At 34.0% G+C, this 21,515-nt stretch overlaps 1 protein-coding gene across 1 annotated transcript in view; it reads right to left on the bottom strand.

Moving 5' to 3' along the window:
- Nucleotides 1-21,515, bottom strand: part of stg1 (stargazin-like protein) — a 223,071-nt gene that overhangs the window by 2,569 nt on the left and 198,987 nt on the right. Inside the window, exon 3 of the mRNA XM_066403730.1 lies at nt 315-407. Coding sequence (XP_066259827.1) covers nt 315-407 — 93 coding nt within the window. The remainder of the gene's footprint in view (nt 1-314; nt 408-21,515) is intronic.

Genomic DNA, 21,515 nt, shown 5'->3' with positions numbered 1-21,515 from the left:
TGTAGATTTGTGTCGGGTCGAGGCAAAAATCCATTATCAAAATGCATAGTGCATTATATTAGATAAACGAAGTTGGACATTTCAAATCCAGATAGAAGAAAACTGATATTATGGAATAAAATCTTTTCAAACTTTTTACTAAATATCTCTGTAGAGTATAATATCTTGATAGGATGGTGAATGATATTTATCATTAAAAATGAGTAGATATTTTTAACACAGGAAACTCAACTTGGCATTTCTTATTTAGTTTCATTTTCTTTATATCCACTGATACTGGGTGGAAAACCCAGTATAATATACGTACTACTTACAGGGAATAACTAAAGTTGAGTCTTTTAAGTCGGGACTGTAGTCTTCTTGAGCAAAGTAGTCGATCCTCTTGCATTGGAACTTGTTCTCTCCAGCTGTAACCAAAGAAAATAATTCGTTAAACCGCCCGCTGAGCTCTGATTTTCGAGATTAAATAATAAGAGCAATAAAACCGGACCTAAATACATATACGACCCTCGAAGCTGATAAGTACGTTCATAACATTAATCAGTGCAGAAAAGCGGGCGGATACTCTGTCAACTTTTCAAAAGGAACTCGGATCTTTCCAGCAGGCGCACGTACGTGATTCCAGTTTTATTTTTCCCACATTTCCAGAGATCCGGCCCCGTTGACATGCTAAACAAATAACGTCCATATTTCAGGCCCTTTCATTTAAGACCGGGGAAATGACGCAGGAGTCTTGATTATAGAGCCGCCATTGCGGATTTCGTTTTGATTTGGACAAATTGACTTGTCTACCGGATTTTAGACCTGTTTTGATTTATCTAGATGCACTGCACATCGGGGGAATATTAGACATGTCCTTTTCAAACAAACGAAAAGCCGTAGGGGTGCCATTAGTATTTCAGTTTGCAATATGCATTGTCAAAATTAATTAAAAAACTTTCAGGTCCGTTTTTATTTCCCCCGTTGAATTGTCTACAAACAATTCGCCGATGCTGCATTTTTAATTGAAAACTTTTCTAATGATTATCATTTAGCTCGTTTCCGTTCTATGTCTGGTAATTGGATGAAAATGGGATATTGTGCTGCTACTTTGTGCCTGTTTCTCTTGAAGACTATTCCAGTGAAAGGATTTTGCTAATTAATTCTTTTGACTCTCTCGAGTGACTTTTTTCAATAAGTAGAGAACTTGAAGTTAATAAAACCCTTTGGATGACTCCACTTTCACAAAGGTGAAAGTTACAAAATGAAGTTATTATTATTGAAGGTTGTTTATTAGAATATTTTATTTATTTGCTACGAGGATTATTCCGAAATAGCCTGAAGTTAAGGGGAATTTTTGGCAATTATTTGTTATTTTGAAATCGAAGATTTTAGGGCTGTCCGAATACGCGGAGCGCGTTGAAACATATCGAAGTATTCTGAAGCCTATACAGAATTAGCCACACAACCCGTTCATTAGAATATTTTTGACTTCCCACTATCGTAGCCCAATAGACTTTTTTAGGCTGGAATCGACCATTTTAAATCCAAGCAAAATACTTTTAAAATGGTGGCACTTCCGATTATATCGAAAAATTTGAAAAATTCGACAGCTGCAAGACCCCACGGAAAGCGGTATTGTGCTCTAACCATTGCGAATTTAGGAATCGATGTTCTAGGGCTCAAAGAAGATTTAATGAACTACGTTTTGTCCTATTTGAATTTGACAAAAACTCTTTTACAACCCCCGAAACATGTCTTCAAAGTCGCGTGACTTCAAATCTCAATAACTCGCTTATTTCAAATGGGACACTCTCCAAAATAGGTTCGGGACACCTTAATAATATTTGATACAGATTTAAATTCTAGGTTCGAAAATGTTTTAAGGTACAAGTCTCTCATCTCATACATATAAGACACTTTACATAAACTTTACATAAACTGGTCAAAATTTAACGAGAAATCCGAAAATTACAAAAAAATTTGAGGGTTCCGTTTAAAATAACGAAGTTGACAGCTACTTCCGATATAACCGGAAGTGTATCCATTTTAAAAATATTTTCCTTATATTCAAAATAGTCGATTCTAGCCGGAAACCATATTTCAATGAGTTACGTTAATGGGAAGCCAAAAATGTTCTAATGAGCAGGTTACGTAGCTTCCCTTGTATAATACATGTTTGGAGATCAATCATCTCTCTAATTAAGCAAGTTTCAATTTATCGTTACCAGAGAAATTATCAAGTCGACGTTACAATAGTGGTGTTAGATATCGCAAATTACTGAAAGGTATTAATGAAGAGCAAGGAATTTTTTGACATCGCAAACAATAATGAAAGTTATAGAAATGGTCTACTACTGAGCGCAAAATTTTCGCAAAAGAGGCCTTGTTGGTAGATTTTACCGAATGTTGATCTTCTTCGTGAAGCTTTCCCTCTTTTCATATCAATATTGAGCTATTCTCTCTGCCTCCATAATATATAGAGTCACTAAAGCTCATTAAGTAGGCTTTCCTTGTAGTTAAATCTGAATTAAATGCATGAGACTAATAAATAACTGAGACGCTATCTGGCAACAATTTTCAATCAAAGAGGAAGCGTACGACCCTCAATTGGAGCCACTTGCGATGAACACAAATCTCGGGAGCTTTATTTGACTTCGATATAATTAGTTAACGCACTAACTACCTAGTTAATCAATGACCCTCCTAATCTGCTTTGGAACTTAAATTAAGCGTCGTCGTTAAATCAGTTATTCGGAAATAGTTAATTTTATTTATGTGCTACTATAAATATTACATAAGACGCAATTAAAAACTTACATTTCAGCTAGTAAGGCTAGTAAGGATTAGGGAAGTTGAGTTTCCGTTTGAGTTCTCGAATCGACGATCGGTTTTTAATACAGAAATTACAATTTTTTAACTTATTTGCTCTTATTCCTCGCATTTTTTGTATTGCCGTCTATTTCGTGCATTCCCGAAGTTTTTGGTTAACGTAGTTCGCCTCTCTAAATCCACTATTACCTGTTTCCAAATTAACCAATTATATGCTTGTTTTTCTTAATCCAAATAATGAAGTCTAATTCTCCTTAGTTTGCAATTCACCAGAACAATCATTGTTAGAACAATGAGTCCGTTTTCATGGAAGCGAGAGAAATTAAGAAGGGAATAACTAAACTCTAGCTGAAACTCGACAAACCGCAATTCAGTTTGAGCTGCTCCTGTTTTCCCTCTGGCTGCAATAACACTTGTAATTTCATTGAAACGTAAATTAGACACAGACACATCTTTTCAAGAATCCCATCCCAGTCCCATCTTTCGACCAAAATTCCCCAGACTTAATTCCGCTTCTCGAAGCAGGGGTAATTGTGCCAGACTTAATAAATCGCGAAGCACACTTGAGGTTTATTCGATTTTCATTTCTGGAAACTAAAATTTTAGTTTATAAAACTAATTATTATCAGTGAAATACGCAGTTTCGCCCAGGCCTTGCCACTTCAAGAGGGTTTAATTAAAGTTTCTAGCTACATTTAAATTGGAGTACCCATTCTATTCCACGTACGGAACCAGTCAATCGCGGCAACTTAATCTAGTTAAATCAAAGTAATGCTAATCGAACTAGAAAGCCAGGGATATTGAAACTTCCGTCACTTATTATTGCTCACTCTTGGCATTCGATAGTACGCTAAAATGAAAAAGTTGCTGCTTTCGCTACTTTCAGAGGGTGCACGAGGCAAGAGGCGCGTGCAGTGAAGGACATATTCGGGTGTTTAACCAAGTGACTTTTCTATAATGTTCACGAAAGCTTGCAAATATTCAGCGAGATTTCGCAAAGAATACCTTTTTGTTTCTTACTGTCTCAGATACTATTGAATATGCAAGATCGGTTCAATCAGAAAAGCTAACTTTTTTTCTATTTCTTCGCATCCACAAACTATGCAAGATACATCAGAGCTTATGAAAAACTTTAGATCTGCCGAACAAAAAGTTTTTTTACCTCCTATTTTAGTCGATCTTGTAACTCTAACCAGGTAACCTAGGGGTAGCTAACCAGAACCCGGACTGTGACTTGTTAAGGGAGTCCGATAGAAAATGTTATAAGTAAGGTTGGTGCTGCAATGAATTTCAGGAAAAGTTGAAAATTAGGAAGTTTCGGAAGACATCTGAATATTTGGCCATAGAGTGATACGATATGCAATCTTATCGCTCTTTGAATGACATACTTTGAAAAGAATTTCGCCATCCGGGGGTGTCCTTCTGGACTACCCTCTCCACTAGAAGTTTCATATATGGCCAAATTATTGAGAATTCTTCCATTCACTAACTAAATGCACCAAGCAATATCTAGCACACAGCATCCAAATCGCTAGGAATTCATTTAAGAGCCGGTTTTTCAATGTCTTGCCAAAACTGCATATGAAGCAGACCTATTAACTGCGAAAGGTTCATATAGCTGTCTTTACTTTAACTGTTAGTTAAGCTTTAACTACAGTTCGAAAAACACTTCATCTACGAGTTGTTAACTTGTTAGTTGTTAACTAATAGCTGTCGCTCCCTAACTGGACATTGGAGATTCATCTCAGATAGTTTATGGCAGGGTAGTTATGTTGGAATTACTGAAGCTAGCTTATAAAGCGGCTGACTATTTTGTGGGTGCTAGAAGCAGTGGAAGGTGCGTCTGAGCGTCGTAAGATGTTATGGGTGCTGTCGTCAATAGAAGTGAAAAAGAAACAGGCTCTAGTGGCATCTAGCATCCAAAATAAGGCCAGCAACAAGTTTTCTATGAAATAACCACGACGATATAATATTTTTAGAAAGTTTGCATTACATTTGCTTTTAGCTTAATCTTCTATAAGTTCACAAAAAAAAAATAGATAACGAGTTATAGCCAATTTAAATAAAATGACCAGCAGAATTTAGTAATTATGTTTTGATCATTTGAGAAATTGAAGTGCGAAGATGTGCAAATCTAGGAATCTCATCTAGTAAACATCATTCAATATTGAATTAAGCGACCGCCAACTAAAATAATTATATTAAGAGGTTCTAGTAAGTCTTTGGCACGACACGCCAAAGTGCCCCAGACAGCCTTTATGGACCGTTTCCTTGCCAAAACTTTAATGTATCGGGGAAATGACAACTTTAATGTAATAAGGGCTTTCAGGAAATTTCTCGTGGTTGTCGTGCGAAGTTTGTGGTTAAAGCTTTCGAAAAGAAATTTAATTATTTCACCGTTTTCACGTAAAACTGCCCAAATGGACCTATGCGAAAGCAACAGTGGCAAGTTTGCCTTGGGGCCCCGAAGGGGTTTGAAGGGACTGGGGGAGAAAAATTATTTCCCCAAGTCGGCAGACTTTTTGTCGACAATTTGATTATGACAAACTATAATTTAACTTGCATAAACTCACCTTCATCACTGTCGTGTTGCGAGCAAAGTTATTGCTCGCCCTGCAGTGAGTTATTTTCCCTCGGAAAGGGCCGGCAACGTGTATCTACAAGGACCATTTGTCAGCGTTATGGAACTTATTATTTTGGTTTACTGTGTAATCGGGGCGAAGTTGGATGAGTGTGAACTGTCTGCTTCTAATAATAATTGTTCACAGAACTGTTCACAGAATTGTTTTTATTGTTCAGGAAAACTAAATTTTCCTTTTTGAGACAAGCAAATGCTCAAGAGGTTATACCTAATCCGATAAAGGAACAGGCATAACTCCTAAGACTTCCGGCGAAATTATATTAAATTTCTCCTGTTGGGATCGCCATAATTACGGAATGAGTAATCAGCGATGGGACGTGCGATAAATCCAAATAGAGGCATTACTTTACATAAAATTTATTTTTTCGTGAAATGTCACCAACCCAGTAAAATAAAGTAGAAACAGATCGTGTGAACGGACGAAAATGTAATATTGGCTTCCTGTGAATTATTTAATCACACAGGGAATCCAATAGCACTTCCTGCAAGTTTTACTTTTCCACTCATAATGTGATGTAAGAAAAATTACTACTTTTACCGTATTTGACAACATCGTCGTATTTCATGTCAATGCTTATGTTAGAAGATAAAAAAATTAGAGGGGAAAACATTGTGCAAAAACTTCTAAACCTTAATGAAATATATCACCTTGTAGATTTTCATAATTTGGAAAATTTCATAGTATAGTTTCTAGAGAGTATTATTATGTACAAGATTTTAAGTGAATATTTCAAGAACTGAAAGAGTTATTTTGGCGTATTTTACTTTTGAGATAACATATCTTAATATTTTATCGACACATCTTTATTTTTTTACATTTTTCGACAGCGTAATTGGAAGATACAATATGCTAGTTTAAAAAAATGATGGATTTAGTACACAGCTTCAAGTTTCAAATTTCAAAAACTGTCGATACCCTCTTTTTAATGAGTAATAGTACAGTACTAAGAATGTAAAGTGTAATTTTCGTCCATGCTTTTAATTTAAAAAGTTCCATTTCTCAGGTACACTCAAGGGTGTTTCTAGCATCCATAAACGGTTGCTTTACGTGAATGCATATATGCTGCCAATTTCCTTGTAATTGTGTATTTGCGGGCTTCGAAGTCCATTACAGTTTCTAGCTAGTTTTGCTATGGGAGTTAGGCGAGTCTAAATTGCCATTAGTTCGTTTCAAACTGTCTACAACTTTGCTGTGTGTCGTTGGGTACAAGAGAAGGCTTTCAAAAAGGGCGATTTCCTTCGAAATACAGTGGAAATGTCCGATTTACCGCGTATATTTGAGTTAAAGGTGGACTTGACTTTTCGGATATTTTTTGTATAGAATAATAATAATAATTCAGCTATGATCTATAGTAATGCAAACGTATTTCCACTTATATTGGAGTACATATGATGAATTCCGGCACCTGCACCAGTACACGGCCGGCGAAAGTTTGTCTGTCTTAACAGGTTAACAAACATTGTAATTAAAAAAGATAGTTGAAAAAGTTCACCTTATTGCCACACTGAGTGCACCCTACTGCGGGTACCCGAATTCACAATTACTTATTAAGGATTTTTTTTTTCACCAAATTGTCAAGATTTTGTTCAAAACCATATTTTCACAAACTAAAAAATAAAATAAAAAATAAAGAAAGAAAAATAAGAAATAGAAATAAGACATCCGAGCCACAGAAAATAAATTTTCGGACTATCTATGTTTTTTAAGAGTGTTTTTATTTTAAAAGACACCATTCAGAGTTGTATTGAATGATTGTGAAATATTAATGAAGGGGCGTTGTTTTTCTGTATTGATTATTTAATTTATTGTCAACTTAGGTATGTTTACTGTAATTTTATCAGATCTAAAAGTGGAAAAAATTGTATACACACGGCGATGGTGAAAGGCTTAAGAGCTTCGGAGCCGTGCAAATAGAAATGAACCCATGAGAAATGAAAGTATGCGGAAATCGATGGTCTTTCGATATTATTTTTGAGCCAGTGACAATGCAATGTTCTAACAGTCATAGTAAGTACATATTATATAATAATAATGTATAAGTAAATATTTAATTTTTCAGTGGCCTTAAGAAGCAATTTTTTTAAAATGTAGATAGTCTGTAGATTTAGTACTTAGAGATTCTATAACAGAAACGTATCTTAATATTTAAAGTTTTTTTCTCCTGTGTTTAATATACGTAAATGTATCTACAGATATATTGGCTAAAAGATGTAATGATCACCAGACAGGATATTATGGACGTATTTAAATGGAGAAATCACATCAATGATTTGGTTTGTTTTCAAACAAAGTTTCAACCTTTCTTAAACATTCTGTAAGATTCACGTCGTGGCTGAACTGCATTTGCTTTATGTAAATTTATCCGACAATGCAGGGCACACCGGTAATATTTATATATTTATATGCAGTAATCAGGGGAGTTACTAGTTCCAACAAGAATTCTTTTAAAAATATGTTTATGTAATGTGATTATCTTGAAATTATTTGCTCTCAAGTAGGTACTACCCTTCTCTTTCAGATATTCCTTTGTAAATTCAATATCTCGTAAATATAGATTAATACAACGTAGTAATACTAATATTATTAAGTTAAAAGTTCATTCGCCAAATGATCAAGATCTAGAGTTTGAGTAACGTTTTAATAATATTTAAACAATGTTTGAATGGCGTTCGAATAACATGCATTTCACAAGAGAAAGACTCAATATAGAGATTTTATTTTCCTAGCATCAAATTTTTGTCTGGCTCAATGCGCGAATAAAGAAACATTTGTAATTACCATTAAAGGGGAATAATGGTCATAGGAGATATAGGTAGTTTCATGAAACAATCAAAAGGAAGAAATGTGAAGTCAAACCTACCCAAATATCGCTTTATGGGAAATTATACTCGTTAGTTTCTCTTGCCTGGTCTCTCATTTTTCTACTCAAACCTACTTCAAATTTCAATTTACTTCAAATAAATATATCGAAACTCATATAGGCGGTCTTATTAGAAACGGAGCAATTAATTGAACGTTCAACTCAATTAAACCCAATTACACAACTAAGCGACAAATTCTCGAAACTCCAGCTATAAATTTCGAGCATGCTTAATATACCAGGACAATGCTGCACCACAGCAGCAGCAGGGATTTTTTAATTTGCAACACAGGAAAAACCGACGTCCGGTTCTTTAGTAGTTGTTATAATAACAGCAATATTTAATCCCCAGTTCGGTATTACCGATATTTCTTTTAACTCTTCATTATCAGTTTCACTATTTTTCCCCTTTCGCTGAAAGGTTTTTTAATTAAAATTTCGCTTTATAAAACTTTCGTGTTTACGACTTTATAGAGGGAATTTAATTGGGAAATTAACTATTCTCACGGAAGGTTTTATGGATAAATTATTAATAAATTCATTTTCTCATCTCAGCCGTCTAACTTAATATCCCATAGTTCCCGAGCTTACCATGAATTGAACTCAATCCAATGGAACTTAAAATGGTGCAAGATCAAAGCTTCAAAATTTATTAATATATGGATAACTAGGTAAATGATTAAATGTTAAAAGTGAAGAGAATTTAAGGACCAGTTCGATGCCGTTTTGAAAACGATATTCAGTTTTTTCGTTTTTGAGTTTCTAAAAATCAAAAACCTGCAATAATATGGGTTCAATGCAGGATCCAAATTCTATAGGATTTAGGTTTTTTTCAAACTGTGGAAGAGAAATTAAAAAACTAACATACGGTTCGTAGGCTTGATTTTTAAGGAAAAACTTATTGGTGTAAGCCACACTCCTCGATCATTTTTAGTTCTTTCACTGCGGGAAATTTTAAAATCTTGTTATTCATAGGAAATATAATCAATTGATAAAAATGAAAATAGTATATTTTTTCGTATAGTAGATAGAATTCATTTCTAAAAGGAAATAAAATTAAAGGTGTCTTCGTTTTCGAGAAAATTTGCGTGTTTTGATTTGGGACACCCTATAATTTTTATGGGCATCCAGAATCCAAATATGTAAAATAAGTCCCATTTTGATGGTTCAATACTTGAAAAATTCAAAAAATAATATTAAATAATACAGATATATTAATATAAACTATAATAATTTTCAAAAATTCAATAATGTTAAATAATATATTACTGAAACGTTTAGTCAATCACTTTTTGCGAAAAATTGCTAGAGAGAACTGTCGTTTTGAATGGAAATGGTAAGTTCAAAATTTATCGGTGTATGCTACATGTCAGAAGCCTCATTTGTGGCTGGTTTGCTTGAATTCCGTTCACTTTAGATACCCAGGCAATCGGTTTATGTGAAATATTGCAAGAAGGAACTGTCCATTAGACAGGACATGGGCAGTTCAGAATTTATCAGTGTATGCACAGTGCCAGAAGCCTCATTTGTGGCAGGTTTGGTTGAATTGCGCTCACTCGATATTCTCGGTCAATCGGTTTATGTGAAATATTTCAAGAAGAAAGTGTCCTTTAAAAAGGACGCGGTAGTTTCATAATTGCTCTCAGAATTTCTTAGTGTAAAATTTGACACATATAATCTAGTTTATAATGCAGCAAAGACCATAAAATCGTTACCATTAAATGTTAAATTCCAGACTGGGAGTTCTATAGAGCTTCCTCCTTGGTTCATTTATTACGAGCTACATTTAATTGCTGCTTCACTACGTATGAGAGGCTGTGTAAGTGACAAAGAGCAATTGTTGCGCACTTAAGCCTTATTTTAATTAACTTTCTCTGGGCGTAAATGACTCTTACACAAGACTTATTTACAGAAAACAGCAGTAATAGACATGTTTCCAATTAACAGTGTAATATACTCCTAAAAAAATCTACACTCAAACAAATAAAATGAAAACAATGAAGCAATGGAGGCAGAGCCGTATCGTTGGAAAAAACCTTTTAAAACTTAGCGGCATAAAGTTTTAATCGGATTTGCCCCATTTTTCCTGAAAATTTTATATGGGAGGGCGTTTCGGATACTCTGGCATTGTTTTTATCGCCCACATCCCGGCCAGATACGTCCGGCCAGACCAGAGTGCTTTTACGGTCTCTTTATGGAACTTTTATATGCAGAATTTTTTTAAACGTCCTACACACATTGGGAAATGTATCAATGTTTAACCGGAGTTAATAATTTAACCCAGATTAATTTTAATTGAGCAGATTTCCAAATCAAAGGAATAATTTCAAAGAGGGCTAATTAATTTTGTTGAGATTTGAATAAACTTTTTAAAATGTTCATAAATATTATACAAAGGGCAAACTCCGTGCCGAAAAGTTTCGACAAGGTGAAAATTAAGAAGTTTGAAGGTAGAATTAAAGCTTGTAAACTTCCAGCGAAGCAACGATTTATGTTTCGTTGTAGGGAAATTTACTTTTTCAATCTAATCGCAGTCCTAACTTCGTCAATTTTTACATTTTAATCGCCACACAGAAAACGTCATTGCAAACAAACCACCAGGATTAATGAAGTTCTTGGCCGAAATTTTCTCCAATAAACTGCAATATCAAATTCCTCCTCAAATCCGGGGTAATAAAAAGCAGAGCGGCAAAACGCCATGGTCCAGGCTATTAATATTACAAGATATAATTTGTATCCTAAATGACCCTAACTTCCCTTTGAAATAATAATTAATGACGCTCGGGCCCAAGAAACGCGAAGGAGTGACATTTCTGGGGTATAATGTAAGACCATCCAACAGCTCGTTTAGCTTCGTTAGTCATGTACAGTCAGGAAGTTTAGGAAATGCAATTTATTTCCGGATAAATAATGCCGAAGAAAGGACTCTGTATAAGGATTTCTTAGGAACAGAAAAACTTGGACTCTTGAAGACTGATGATGCAATTCTTTTATGCAAGCAATACATAAAAACCTTGTTTTCATTGGGAAAAGGCCCGCCCGCGTGCTTTTTATTCCAACATGTCGATGCAGTATGCTCACACAAACATTTTTTCATTATTTTCATGAATAAAAATGATTCTGACACTCCCTTTCTTCAAAAAAAAAAAGGTTTTACGCTATTCAATGTCTGATTTGTTCCCTAAAATTTGTTTTCGCAGACTTTTGAATAAACGATTGGTTTAGGTTACGTGACTTTCAACAACGCAAATATTGGTGCAATTTTAGTTATAATATTCAGTATAATATACAGTAGAATATACTATTAAAGTACTGCATTTAAACCCTTTTTCTATCTCTAAGAGGTTTTGAAATAACTGTTGTCACGTGAGATCGGGAGCACTATATCTTCAAATTGTTTACATAAAAGAAATACAAAAACTATTGACATTTTTCAGCGTTTTTGATTTTAAAAATTGGACAAAATAAATAATCGTTTAGCCTCGAATGAGCCAAATTGTTTAAAAACTTTTTTTTTAATTTAAGACTCACTTTTATAACGTATAATAAGGTTTATAAAATTGTTTACGAATCCTAAAAATTCAGCAAGAGAGAGTGAAAGAGAAATATTGGGCATATTGCTTAAACAGAATGGTTGTTCACATAAACTTATAACCCTTCATGTACATATGTTCAAACTTGCAACATACAGGGAGGCTTCAAACACATACCAATTTTTCATCGTGTCTTGTGACTTAACATTGCACTTAGAGATTAATTTTATCTGCCTAAAATTGAAAAGTTACAGAAAGACTGCCATCAATTCTGAACTATTGACTTAAATATTTTTGACATAGAGTGGCGCCAGTATAAATAACACACTTCAAGAATTTACTTATTTTTATTAAAAATTAAACAAAATCGTGAAATAGAAGTTTACTGAAAATGTACGTAAAAACAATAATACAAAATGTATAACTAAAAAAGAGGTATTTTTCTATGTTGGCTTTTTAATCCCATTTTACTATTTGATGGAAGCGCACATACATAGCACATGTTCTCTTTGTGTTCATTTATTTCATTGCCTTGCGTCCATTTACTTTCATAAAAAGAACATTAATTAATAAGTAGCTTTATTTATTATTTAAAACACTTTATATTCTTTTTTAAGTGGGTAGGAAAAAATAGTGCAGTCTAGAGAAACGTTCGTTAATAATTGAGATGAAAAATGAAGAAAGAATTATAATAGAAATTAGTAAGAGTCTAAGATGCTCAAGAAAACTGATCTACAATACGACAAGTTTATATACGCACACAGGGACTAGATCAAATAAAATTAGATCACCTGAAAAAAGAAAAACTACAGAAAGAATGGATAAAATACTTCAATGCATAAGCAAAATAATTCTGTTTTTAAACGCAATGAATTAGGTAGCAAATTGTGAAGGATTACCCTATAAATTTGTCAGTCAGAACAATAAGACGTAGACTATGTGAAGCAAATCTTCAAGGATACATTGCTGGGAAAAACTACTTGTATCTAAAAGAAATCTCAAAAAACGATTACTTTTTGTTAAGGAATATTTATCTAGAAATGTAAATTTTTGGAAACACGTGGTATGAAGTGATAAATCTAAGTTTAATCGATTCGGAAGAGATGGTAAATGCTATGTTTGTCGTCCTCCAAATTGTAACTTTGATTCCCAACATACTGTCGAAACTGTAAAGCACGAAGAAAGTTCTAGTATTATGGTTTGAGGTGCAATATCCTGGCGAGGAGTGGAACCTATTTACAGGATACAAGATACTATAGACCAATTATTGCATAAAAACATATTGAAAAATGTAATGGAACAATTTACTGATGAGTATCTACCTATTACATACCCATTTATGCATGGTAACGATCCCAAGCACTCTTCGCGACTTGTGAAATCATGGCTCCAGGAATATGTATGCAGCAGCCGTTTTCGATTGGCCATCTCAAAGCCCCGACTTAAACCCTCTAAAATATTTGTGGCAACACATAAAAAGATATGTGAATACAAAAAATCCATCTAATCTAAATGAATTGTGGGAAAATATCTGAAATTCTTAGTGCGGTATTTCGAATAGCATTTGTCACAAATTTGTAGAAACTATATCATCCAAGCTTAAAGTTGTAATTCAAAATGAAGGTTATCCTACGAAATATATACATACATTAGTAAAATATTAGTAAAAATTATATACATATAAATATATAGCTTTTAAAGAGTTAAGTTTTAGTTTTCTTCTAAGTGTGCTATTTTAAATGCCTTTAGATATAAGATAAAATCCAGGGTGTTTCATTTAATGTGCTATAAGCGATTATCTTCGAAACTAAATTTAAAATGAAAAGAAGTTTTAAATAAACATCGCTTATTGGGAAACTGGACGTCCAACATACAAATTTTTACTCAAGGTCATTTAAAGGACATTTCAAAACCAGCTTTTTTTATAGAACACCTATTTTTTTGGTAAATTTACAAAGAGCGTAAAAAGTTAAGTGATTTTTGTTGGAAAGGTTTTTCTTTAAACTTCTCGTTTTCCAGACATCAATGAAAATTGAAAAATTGAAAAAAAATATACGACTTAAATTACGAAACAAATTTCAGTAATGGAAAATAAAAATTCACAGATTCTAAGAATTATTAACTCAAAATTATAGTAAACATTATTTTTAAACATTTATTAGTCGAACAAAAAAGCCATGTTTTTGCTAGAATGTACTCATACATTTTTTTCGACTTCAAATTTATTTACAAATTTCAAAGAAACTTTTAAGATAAAACTAATTACTTCTTTTTCAACTGCAGTTGTTAATTTAAAAGTGAAAAATGGAGAACTTTTAAAAAAAAGCTCACGGAGACATAACGGTCACAAAGGCTCTGAAGCTTATCGGAGTCATGTGCAAAGATTCCCTTAAGAAAGAGCACCTAGTCGTCGAACTTTTTATCGAATAAGCAAGAAATTTCTTCAAAGTGGCAAAGTGGAGACAAATAAAAAACTCGCGCAAGAACTGTCACCAATGGAAACAACCAAATAGCTATTTTAGCGGGTGTAGCTGTTGATCCCCATGTAAATTGCCATCAGTAGTCAAGAGATTCGGGCATTTCGTTGGCTAGTATGCATCGCATTTTAAAATTGAATGTGTTGCATCCGTATGATATTCCTCGCTACTAAGAATTACATGCCAACAATATTGAAAAGTGGATACATTTTTATACTTGAGCGAGAAAAAAATTAGATTTAAATGAAAACTTTTGCTTCAATATGCTTGTTTCCAACGAATGAACTTTCACGAACCTTGGGAGTTTCCTGAAAAATGGATAGGATGTAATGGTCCAGTGAACTGACCCCCCGATCACTGGACTTGACCTCATTAGACTTTTTTTGGAGTTATCTTAAAGAAAAGATGTATGTCCAAGTCTCAACAACTCTGGATGATATGAAAAACAGCATCAGAGCGGTTTGTGAGGCAATCCTTGAAGAAATGTTTGGAAATGTTTCGAAATCGTTTATAATAACAATTGAAAAATGTTTCGCTAGGTCAACATTTTGAGCATTTGTTCGACTGATAAATGTTCAAAAACAATTTTTACTATGATTTAGGGTTAATTTTGAGAATCTGTGAATTTTTATTTTCCATTAATAAAGTTTTCTTCGTAGTTTAAATCGTGTGTTATTTTAAATGTGCCGTTTCAATTTTTATTCATATCTGGAAAACGAGAAGTTTCAGAAAAAAGTTTTCCAGCAAAAACACTTAATTTTTTACGCTTTTTGCTAATTTACCAAAATAAATGGGTGTTTCATTTAGAAAAACAAAGTTGGCGTTAGAATGTCCTTTAAATGACCTTAACTAAAAATTTTGCTTATGTGCGTTGAACGACCCGTTGCCTAACAAGCAACATTTGTTTAAAACTTTTTTATTTTAAATTTGGTTTTGGGGATAATCGCTTGTGTCGATTTAAATAAAACACCCTCTATATTTTTTGTATGATTCGTATCCATTTTTAAAAAAAGTTTTCGTTGTACTATAATGTAGAAATTGTCAAAGAAATATAAGCAATAATGTGTTTTATTTTATTTATTTAACATTAACTTATTTTATATTTCTTATGTAATGTGCTATTTATTATATGGCCGCCACTGTACATAGATATCACTCGACTACTAAAAGGTAAACTTTCCAATAATACAGTGGCAGCTGCATATTATCATACGCAAGTGAAATTTGCAAACCGAGCCAGTGTGATGAGATTGTGGGGGTATTTCCAAAATATGAGCCCTAAAAAGTTACGAAAAAAATTTGTCGTCGAACTATTTTCGTAAACGGTTTGTATATGTGAAACTTTACTTATCACTACAAAAAATGTAACAAAAATTGCAGGTAGTTCAAAATAGTTCTATATATCAAATTATAATTTTGATCCAACTATGCAGTCTTTTAGTTCCTCAACAAGGAATAAAAGGAAGCTGCACTATACAATTTTATTAAATTGATGTTGAATTTCGAAAAACAGACATTTTTAAAGAGCACGAAAGATAATTAGGGCACTATTGAATTAGGGTCCTATTGAAAACTTTTCAATTTGCCCGAAGTTTTATTAACTCTGTGCAATTAAAACCAAACAAATTATATTTCAAGGATTTTAGCTCTTTGGAAAAAGGAGGCACTTAATTCCGAAATAACTAGAAGATTTTACTCCTGAGAAGTAGTCATTAAATAATGAAAATCGTACAATTACTATTTAATTATAAAAGAAAACCTTTTATATTTTCTTTGCGTTATTACCCAATCCAGGAAAATGAATTTTAAGTTAAAAGGAATAAATAAAAGTTCTAATGAGGATATAGCGTAAAAGGTGTTCTCGTGTTTATCCGGTTTTATTCCGAGTTTATATAGCTAATTTAACTCTTCGCTTCCCTTCGTAATTGAACAATAACAACAATTAATGGCCACACATTAAATTATAAAAGGGGTATATTTGAAAAGCTCTGTAAATTGGACAAGTGAGGTTGTGATATCTCTTTTCATATTTGATATACGTACACGTACATTTTGATACCTATTTTCTTGATTCTGAAATGAAAGACGCTCCACAAGAAGAGGCCAAAAGAACTGTGAGCTAACGCACATAAATCATCATGAGCTTCAATCTATTGCGATACTGCTGAGTGTGGTCATATATTTTGTAGTGCTGTTTTGACCATAATTTGATGGAGTTGATACTAATAGATTAGTTTCTCTCTGATAAATTCATAAATCGCCTAGTTAAAGAGAAGGCTATTATCATATATCTATTTTATAAGGTAGGTTATATGTAACTTCCTGGGCCAAAACCAATGCCAAATCTGAATCCAACCTAGGTGAATTTATAAATCCGGCTTTACATAGCATTGCAAGACAGCTAAAGCATTTCACTGAAAAAACTTTACCCAGTAAATCATGCTTTTTCGAAAGTACACAGGTTAAGCTAAGCGAAAGAATAGGAACTCGAACCCAACAAAATTTATTGCTTGCACTTCTTGTAAAATATTAATTCATGGCACGGTTCTATATTCCCCATCTAATGAAATAATTAGTTAATGTCAGTTGAAATACTGAAAGTTACACAGCCATTAAGAGACCGTAGCTGAATCAAATACTTGAAGCTTTCAGATTAAAAGAAAATCTCAAATTAAGAAAAGGGAGACAGAGTAATGGTTGGATCTCCCGAAATATTTTATACCTTTTCGCCATTTTGCTAAGGCAGGCAAAATTCCTTAGCCGACCCACTCCTAAGTAATTTCATCCTCCAACCGAAAATTACCCGTCCTAACTACAAGGAAACATCTCGCACAATGCTCAAGGAAGATTTACAGGTAACTGCTATTTTACGTCCCTAAAAGACACACCGTATTTCACCGGTGAATAGTCCTAATTTACCTAACAAAAGCTCTTCAGGTGTTTAGTGCGAAACGATTCTTAAGGTACACAAGGTAACATTTGAGGATCCACCGTGGCAAACTGGATGGATGCTGCTTGCAAGAAAGGGCCCGTCATTGTATGTGGAATTTTTGGTTCAAGGGCGAATAGAGTTTATTCTTTATGAGCTGCTTTTTGGCAATGTGATTTTTCTGAAGGAATCTTCAGTTGTTAGGAGGAGGAGGGGGGGGGTGCTAGATTGGTCAAAGAACTTTCCTGGTCGGTGGTTTCTCTTGAGGATAGGGGGCGGTGATTAAAACATTCATCCAGGGCGTTATGCTAAGGCCGGCCCTGGTGATATTAAATTTTATAATCTACTAGATAGTAGATACACTGGAAAAAGAGTACATTGAACCAAATGTTAGATTTTGGAAAAGTTCTAGAGATTCGCCTTTCTTTTTTCCTACTTCCACAAGCACATCTGTTGGTTTAGAACCTTATAGTGCTACATGAAACACTTACGCAATTTACTTTAAGAGGAACAAGGGATTAGAAGCTTGAAAGAAAACATTACCTCTTTCAGTTTGAAAATGTTCTGTAAAAATGAGTTGGCAGTGAATGTGTTAATGTAGCAGTGCTGCTTCGTAGAGCCAAAATTTGCTTGAAGATAGATAAAAATAGAAGAAAAGTGGTCTAAATATCTTCGCTGTTCCACTAAAAAACACGCTTCACTAACTTCAAGATGATGTATCTCAAATAAAAGGAGTCCTATCCAAGAATATTGTCAGTTTTTAATCAAAATTCATCTTTTCTTCTGTGTGTATTGGTAATGGTGCGGAACGATTTTATAAGAATGTGAAGAAAATATTGAATAGCCCTGAAGGGACTACTGTTGGTAATTTTTTTTTAACTTCAAATTCATTTTTGAATTAGTAAAGTTAAATTTTTTTGCATTTTTTTTCTTTAAAATTTTTATTTTAAACGCCTCCTCACATGGAATGGGCTGTATACTGGGTAGGGCCAGAGGCAACATCCCACTAGGTAAATCGGTGTAAATAATTGCGCATCTCGAATAATATGTGCGTCAATGTTCAGAAGGGGTCCAGGTGGCCCAAGAACAAAGCTCCAGAGCTCGGGTATTGTGCCCTTTTCAATGGGCTCCGGGCCTTTTCAATCTCGTTTCCTGTGTGTGCCTTTCTTGGAACCGATTTAATCCTTGCATGTTTGGTTAGGAGGGTATTCTTGACGAAAGCTGATTGAATACACATCGTCCTAGATTGACATTGAAATCAGTTTCTAATTTCAATAATGCCTGGGTTTCGTATGGTTGGTGAGGAACGGAATATGCGGTAGAATTCGTTTCTCACATAAAAAGCAATCGGACTGATTCATAGCCTTAAAACACAACTAATTGGTATAGTGAACCTCAGTGGCGTATAATGTCGCAATTAAATACGCATTAAAAGTGCATTTGTAGCATTTTATCGCAGATGTTGCGGCCGTTGTCAGCTCGAACGGCAATTTGGGATTCGTATATGGTTTGTCCTTTCGTCAACTGGCTGGTTTATAATAATACGCTGGACATTCATATATGCCTCCAAGCTGCAGAAATTAAGTAACGGGAAATTTTGCCTTATAATGTAATGGAAAATGCATCGTAACTCCATAACATTTCCTAAAACGGCCATTCAACTGAAACATCAGATTGCTCAAAGTTGTCGTGAATTTGATTGATAACTGTAAGCAAATAATACGGGCCAAAAGGAATCGATTTCATCCCTATAAAATTCGCCTTTCAAGCCCTGGAGTGGAAAAAACCTATTCCACGCACACATCCAGATTTTTTAATGTATTTCCCTTTGGGAACTTCCACTCCAATGTATGCATACATGGAAAATGGAGTTTTTATTACTGGGTCATTAAATATTTATGTAAGTATATGTCTGCAGGTTTTAGATCGTAGGATTGAATTTGTAAAACCTTGAAGGAGGTTCGAAGTTTTAAAATGATTTCACGACATTAGGTTTTCTTTCATTGTTCAGCGAGGCAAGAATGCTCTACTTTTTGTCATTATCATCCTCGAATCAAACTGAGCAAGAAACAAGACAAAAATTGGTTCCAAAGATACAAAATATGCACAAACTTACGTTACTTGCTTCAGTCTTCCTTGTCTCTCGCTTCAGAATAGTCAGGAATTGAGGACACGCTCCGTAGAAGCCTTGGGCGTACTTCTCTTCATACAAAGTTATAGACTTACCCGCTATCGTTCTATTCTCAATCTGCGTTTCCAATATTTTTTTTTAATTAGACTTGTTAGATCATAGGCCGACTTCGAGAGACTTCCTTGACGAACATGGAGAGGTGACGGGACACTAATGGTTCGCTTTTTTAAGTCCTATGTATTTATGTTCTGTTATTGAACAGGGATGACAACTAGACCAGATAAGAAACATAAATAATGATGAACTGAATTATAATGAATGAATTTGAATAAACGAATTGGAAATGATGGTTTGTTATTATTATATGTTTTTGAATATCTCTGATAGCCAACAAGCGACAAACCAATAGTTCAATTATTATTAATTTTTATTGTCTATCCAGCATTAACCATCCCGTTTATCGACAATTTATTTGGAAGAAAGTTCGAAACACTGTAATTAGTCTTAAGAATCCTACGCCCACCAAGTTTCGCTTTTTCGTAAAATTTACAAAAATAAATGGATTCCTTACAACAAACAGAATTAACCTTATTTGACAGGTAATCAGCCAATGTTTCGTCTCTTTTTAGATATTAAAAGCAAGTTGGGATGATAAATTGAAAGAGTTCCGGGACTCATTAATTAAAGCTGTCTGGCGGATTAGCTGAAATATTTCTCCCTGTTTTTCTTCACTTTTGCAAACTCTTTTATGGACGGTTTTCAAGTCGGAAGTATTAACAAAAACTTCGGTTTTCAGTAAATAAAATGTTTACTACGGCTTTTGCTGAGCTGTCGATATACCGCAGTATAGTTTTAGTCAGTAATATAAATGTTAATCCTTAAAAGTGGGGCAAGAAATGCCTTAAGCCGTAGCCTTATCTCGATTTTTCAGAATCTTCTACTTGGTCCTTTAAAGTGCAAAGAAGCGCTGAGATAAAAATAGAAATAATTCTCGAGATAAACTCAACAAATAGAAAATAACTTAATAAATTTATTTGGCGTTTTGCCAACTCGGACGAAAACTGAATAATTCCATTCCGAGAAATATAATGCAAGGTTCCGCCTTCCATTAACTCAAAACATATTATCTAGCTCTATATTTTTCTTGGCCATGCTTGTTTTCCAAGTCAAAGGAAACCGAGAAAGATTGTTTTGCTTTTTGAACTTCACCGGATCACAAAGGAAGTTTTATTTCCTTCTCTAATAAAACATTCTTGTCTGGTTACCGGATGGGAATTGTGCGTTTGTAATCCAAATATCTTGTCTTTGAAGAATAGCGAAGAAACCGTAAGAAAAATCGCATTTTTGCCGTTAAATCTTGGGAAGAGCAATAATCAAGTGTTCTACTCGTAATAGTGCTAACAATAATCGCAGTACAAAAATATCTGTTGCTAGAAGGCAAGATTTGCCAAGGCCCTAAATAGGTGGAAAATTCTCGTCTAATAATAATTCAATAATTCCCAATAATCCTCGCCAGTCTCGTATAAAATATCCATAAATTTTCCTCAAAAGGAGCCTCGACGTTGAGTAATTTTCCCACACATGTTCGAGTGCTCTCCAAATTGCTGAATCTGATTTTAAGTTGTATTTACCCGATAGAAACCGACCTCTAAATAAAAGGGTAAAGATGGGGGTTTTGCTCTTGAACACGCACGATTTCGACCCCTTTAATAGGATCACATTATAGGGCAAATTTAAGGCTTAATTTCAGGCCCCCAAAAAATACAGTTAGCTGGCGTATGAAAAATTACAGCGTTCATATAAGAAACGTCTTTCGCACGAAGATTGAACCAGCGGTCTTCTGAATGGCCATAAAACGGTACTACCATAAAACGTTCACAAAAAATTAAATATTACCAGTCTTGTGTCTTCCTATATGTTTAATATGTGGGGAAGAAAGAACGTGGAGAAGAAGGATCGAGTTAACAAAGTGAAAGGAACTACAACTACTGCAAATAGCTGTTAATAGCGGTAAAGTAATAGGATTGGTCTATCAGTTTTTTATTGGATGTTATAAGATAGCTGTTCGGGGTCGTTAAATCATTATTTGACAGTAGTTGGAAGATTGAAGCATGGAAATTTTTAATAAGAAT

The sequence above is a fragment of the Euwallacea similis genome, chromosome 30 (genome assembly GCF_039881205.1).
Source record: "Euwallacea similis isolate ESF13 chromosome 30, ESF131.1, whole genome shotgun sequence".
Classification (NCBI taxonomy): Eukaryota; Metazoa; Arthropoda; class Insecta; order Coleoptera; family Curculionidae; genus Euwallacea; species Euwallacea similis.
This window is presented reverse-complemented; position numbering and strand designations above follow the sequence as displayed.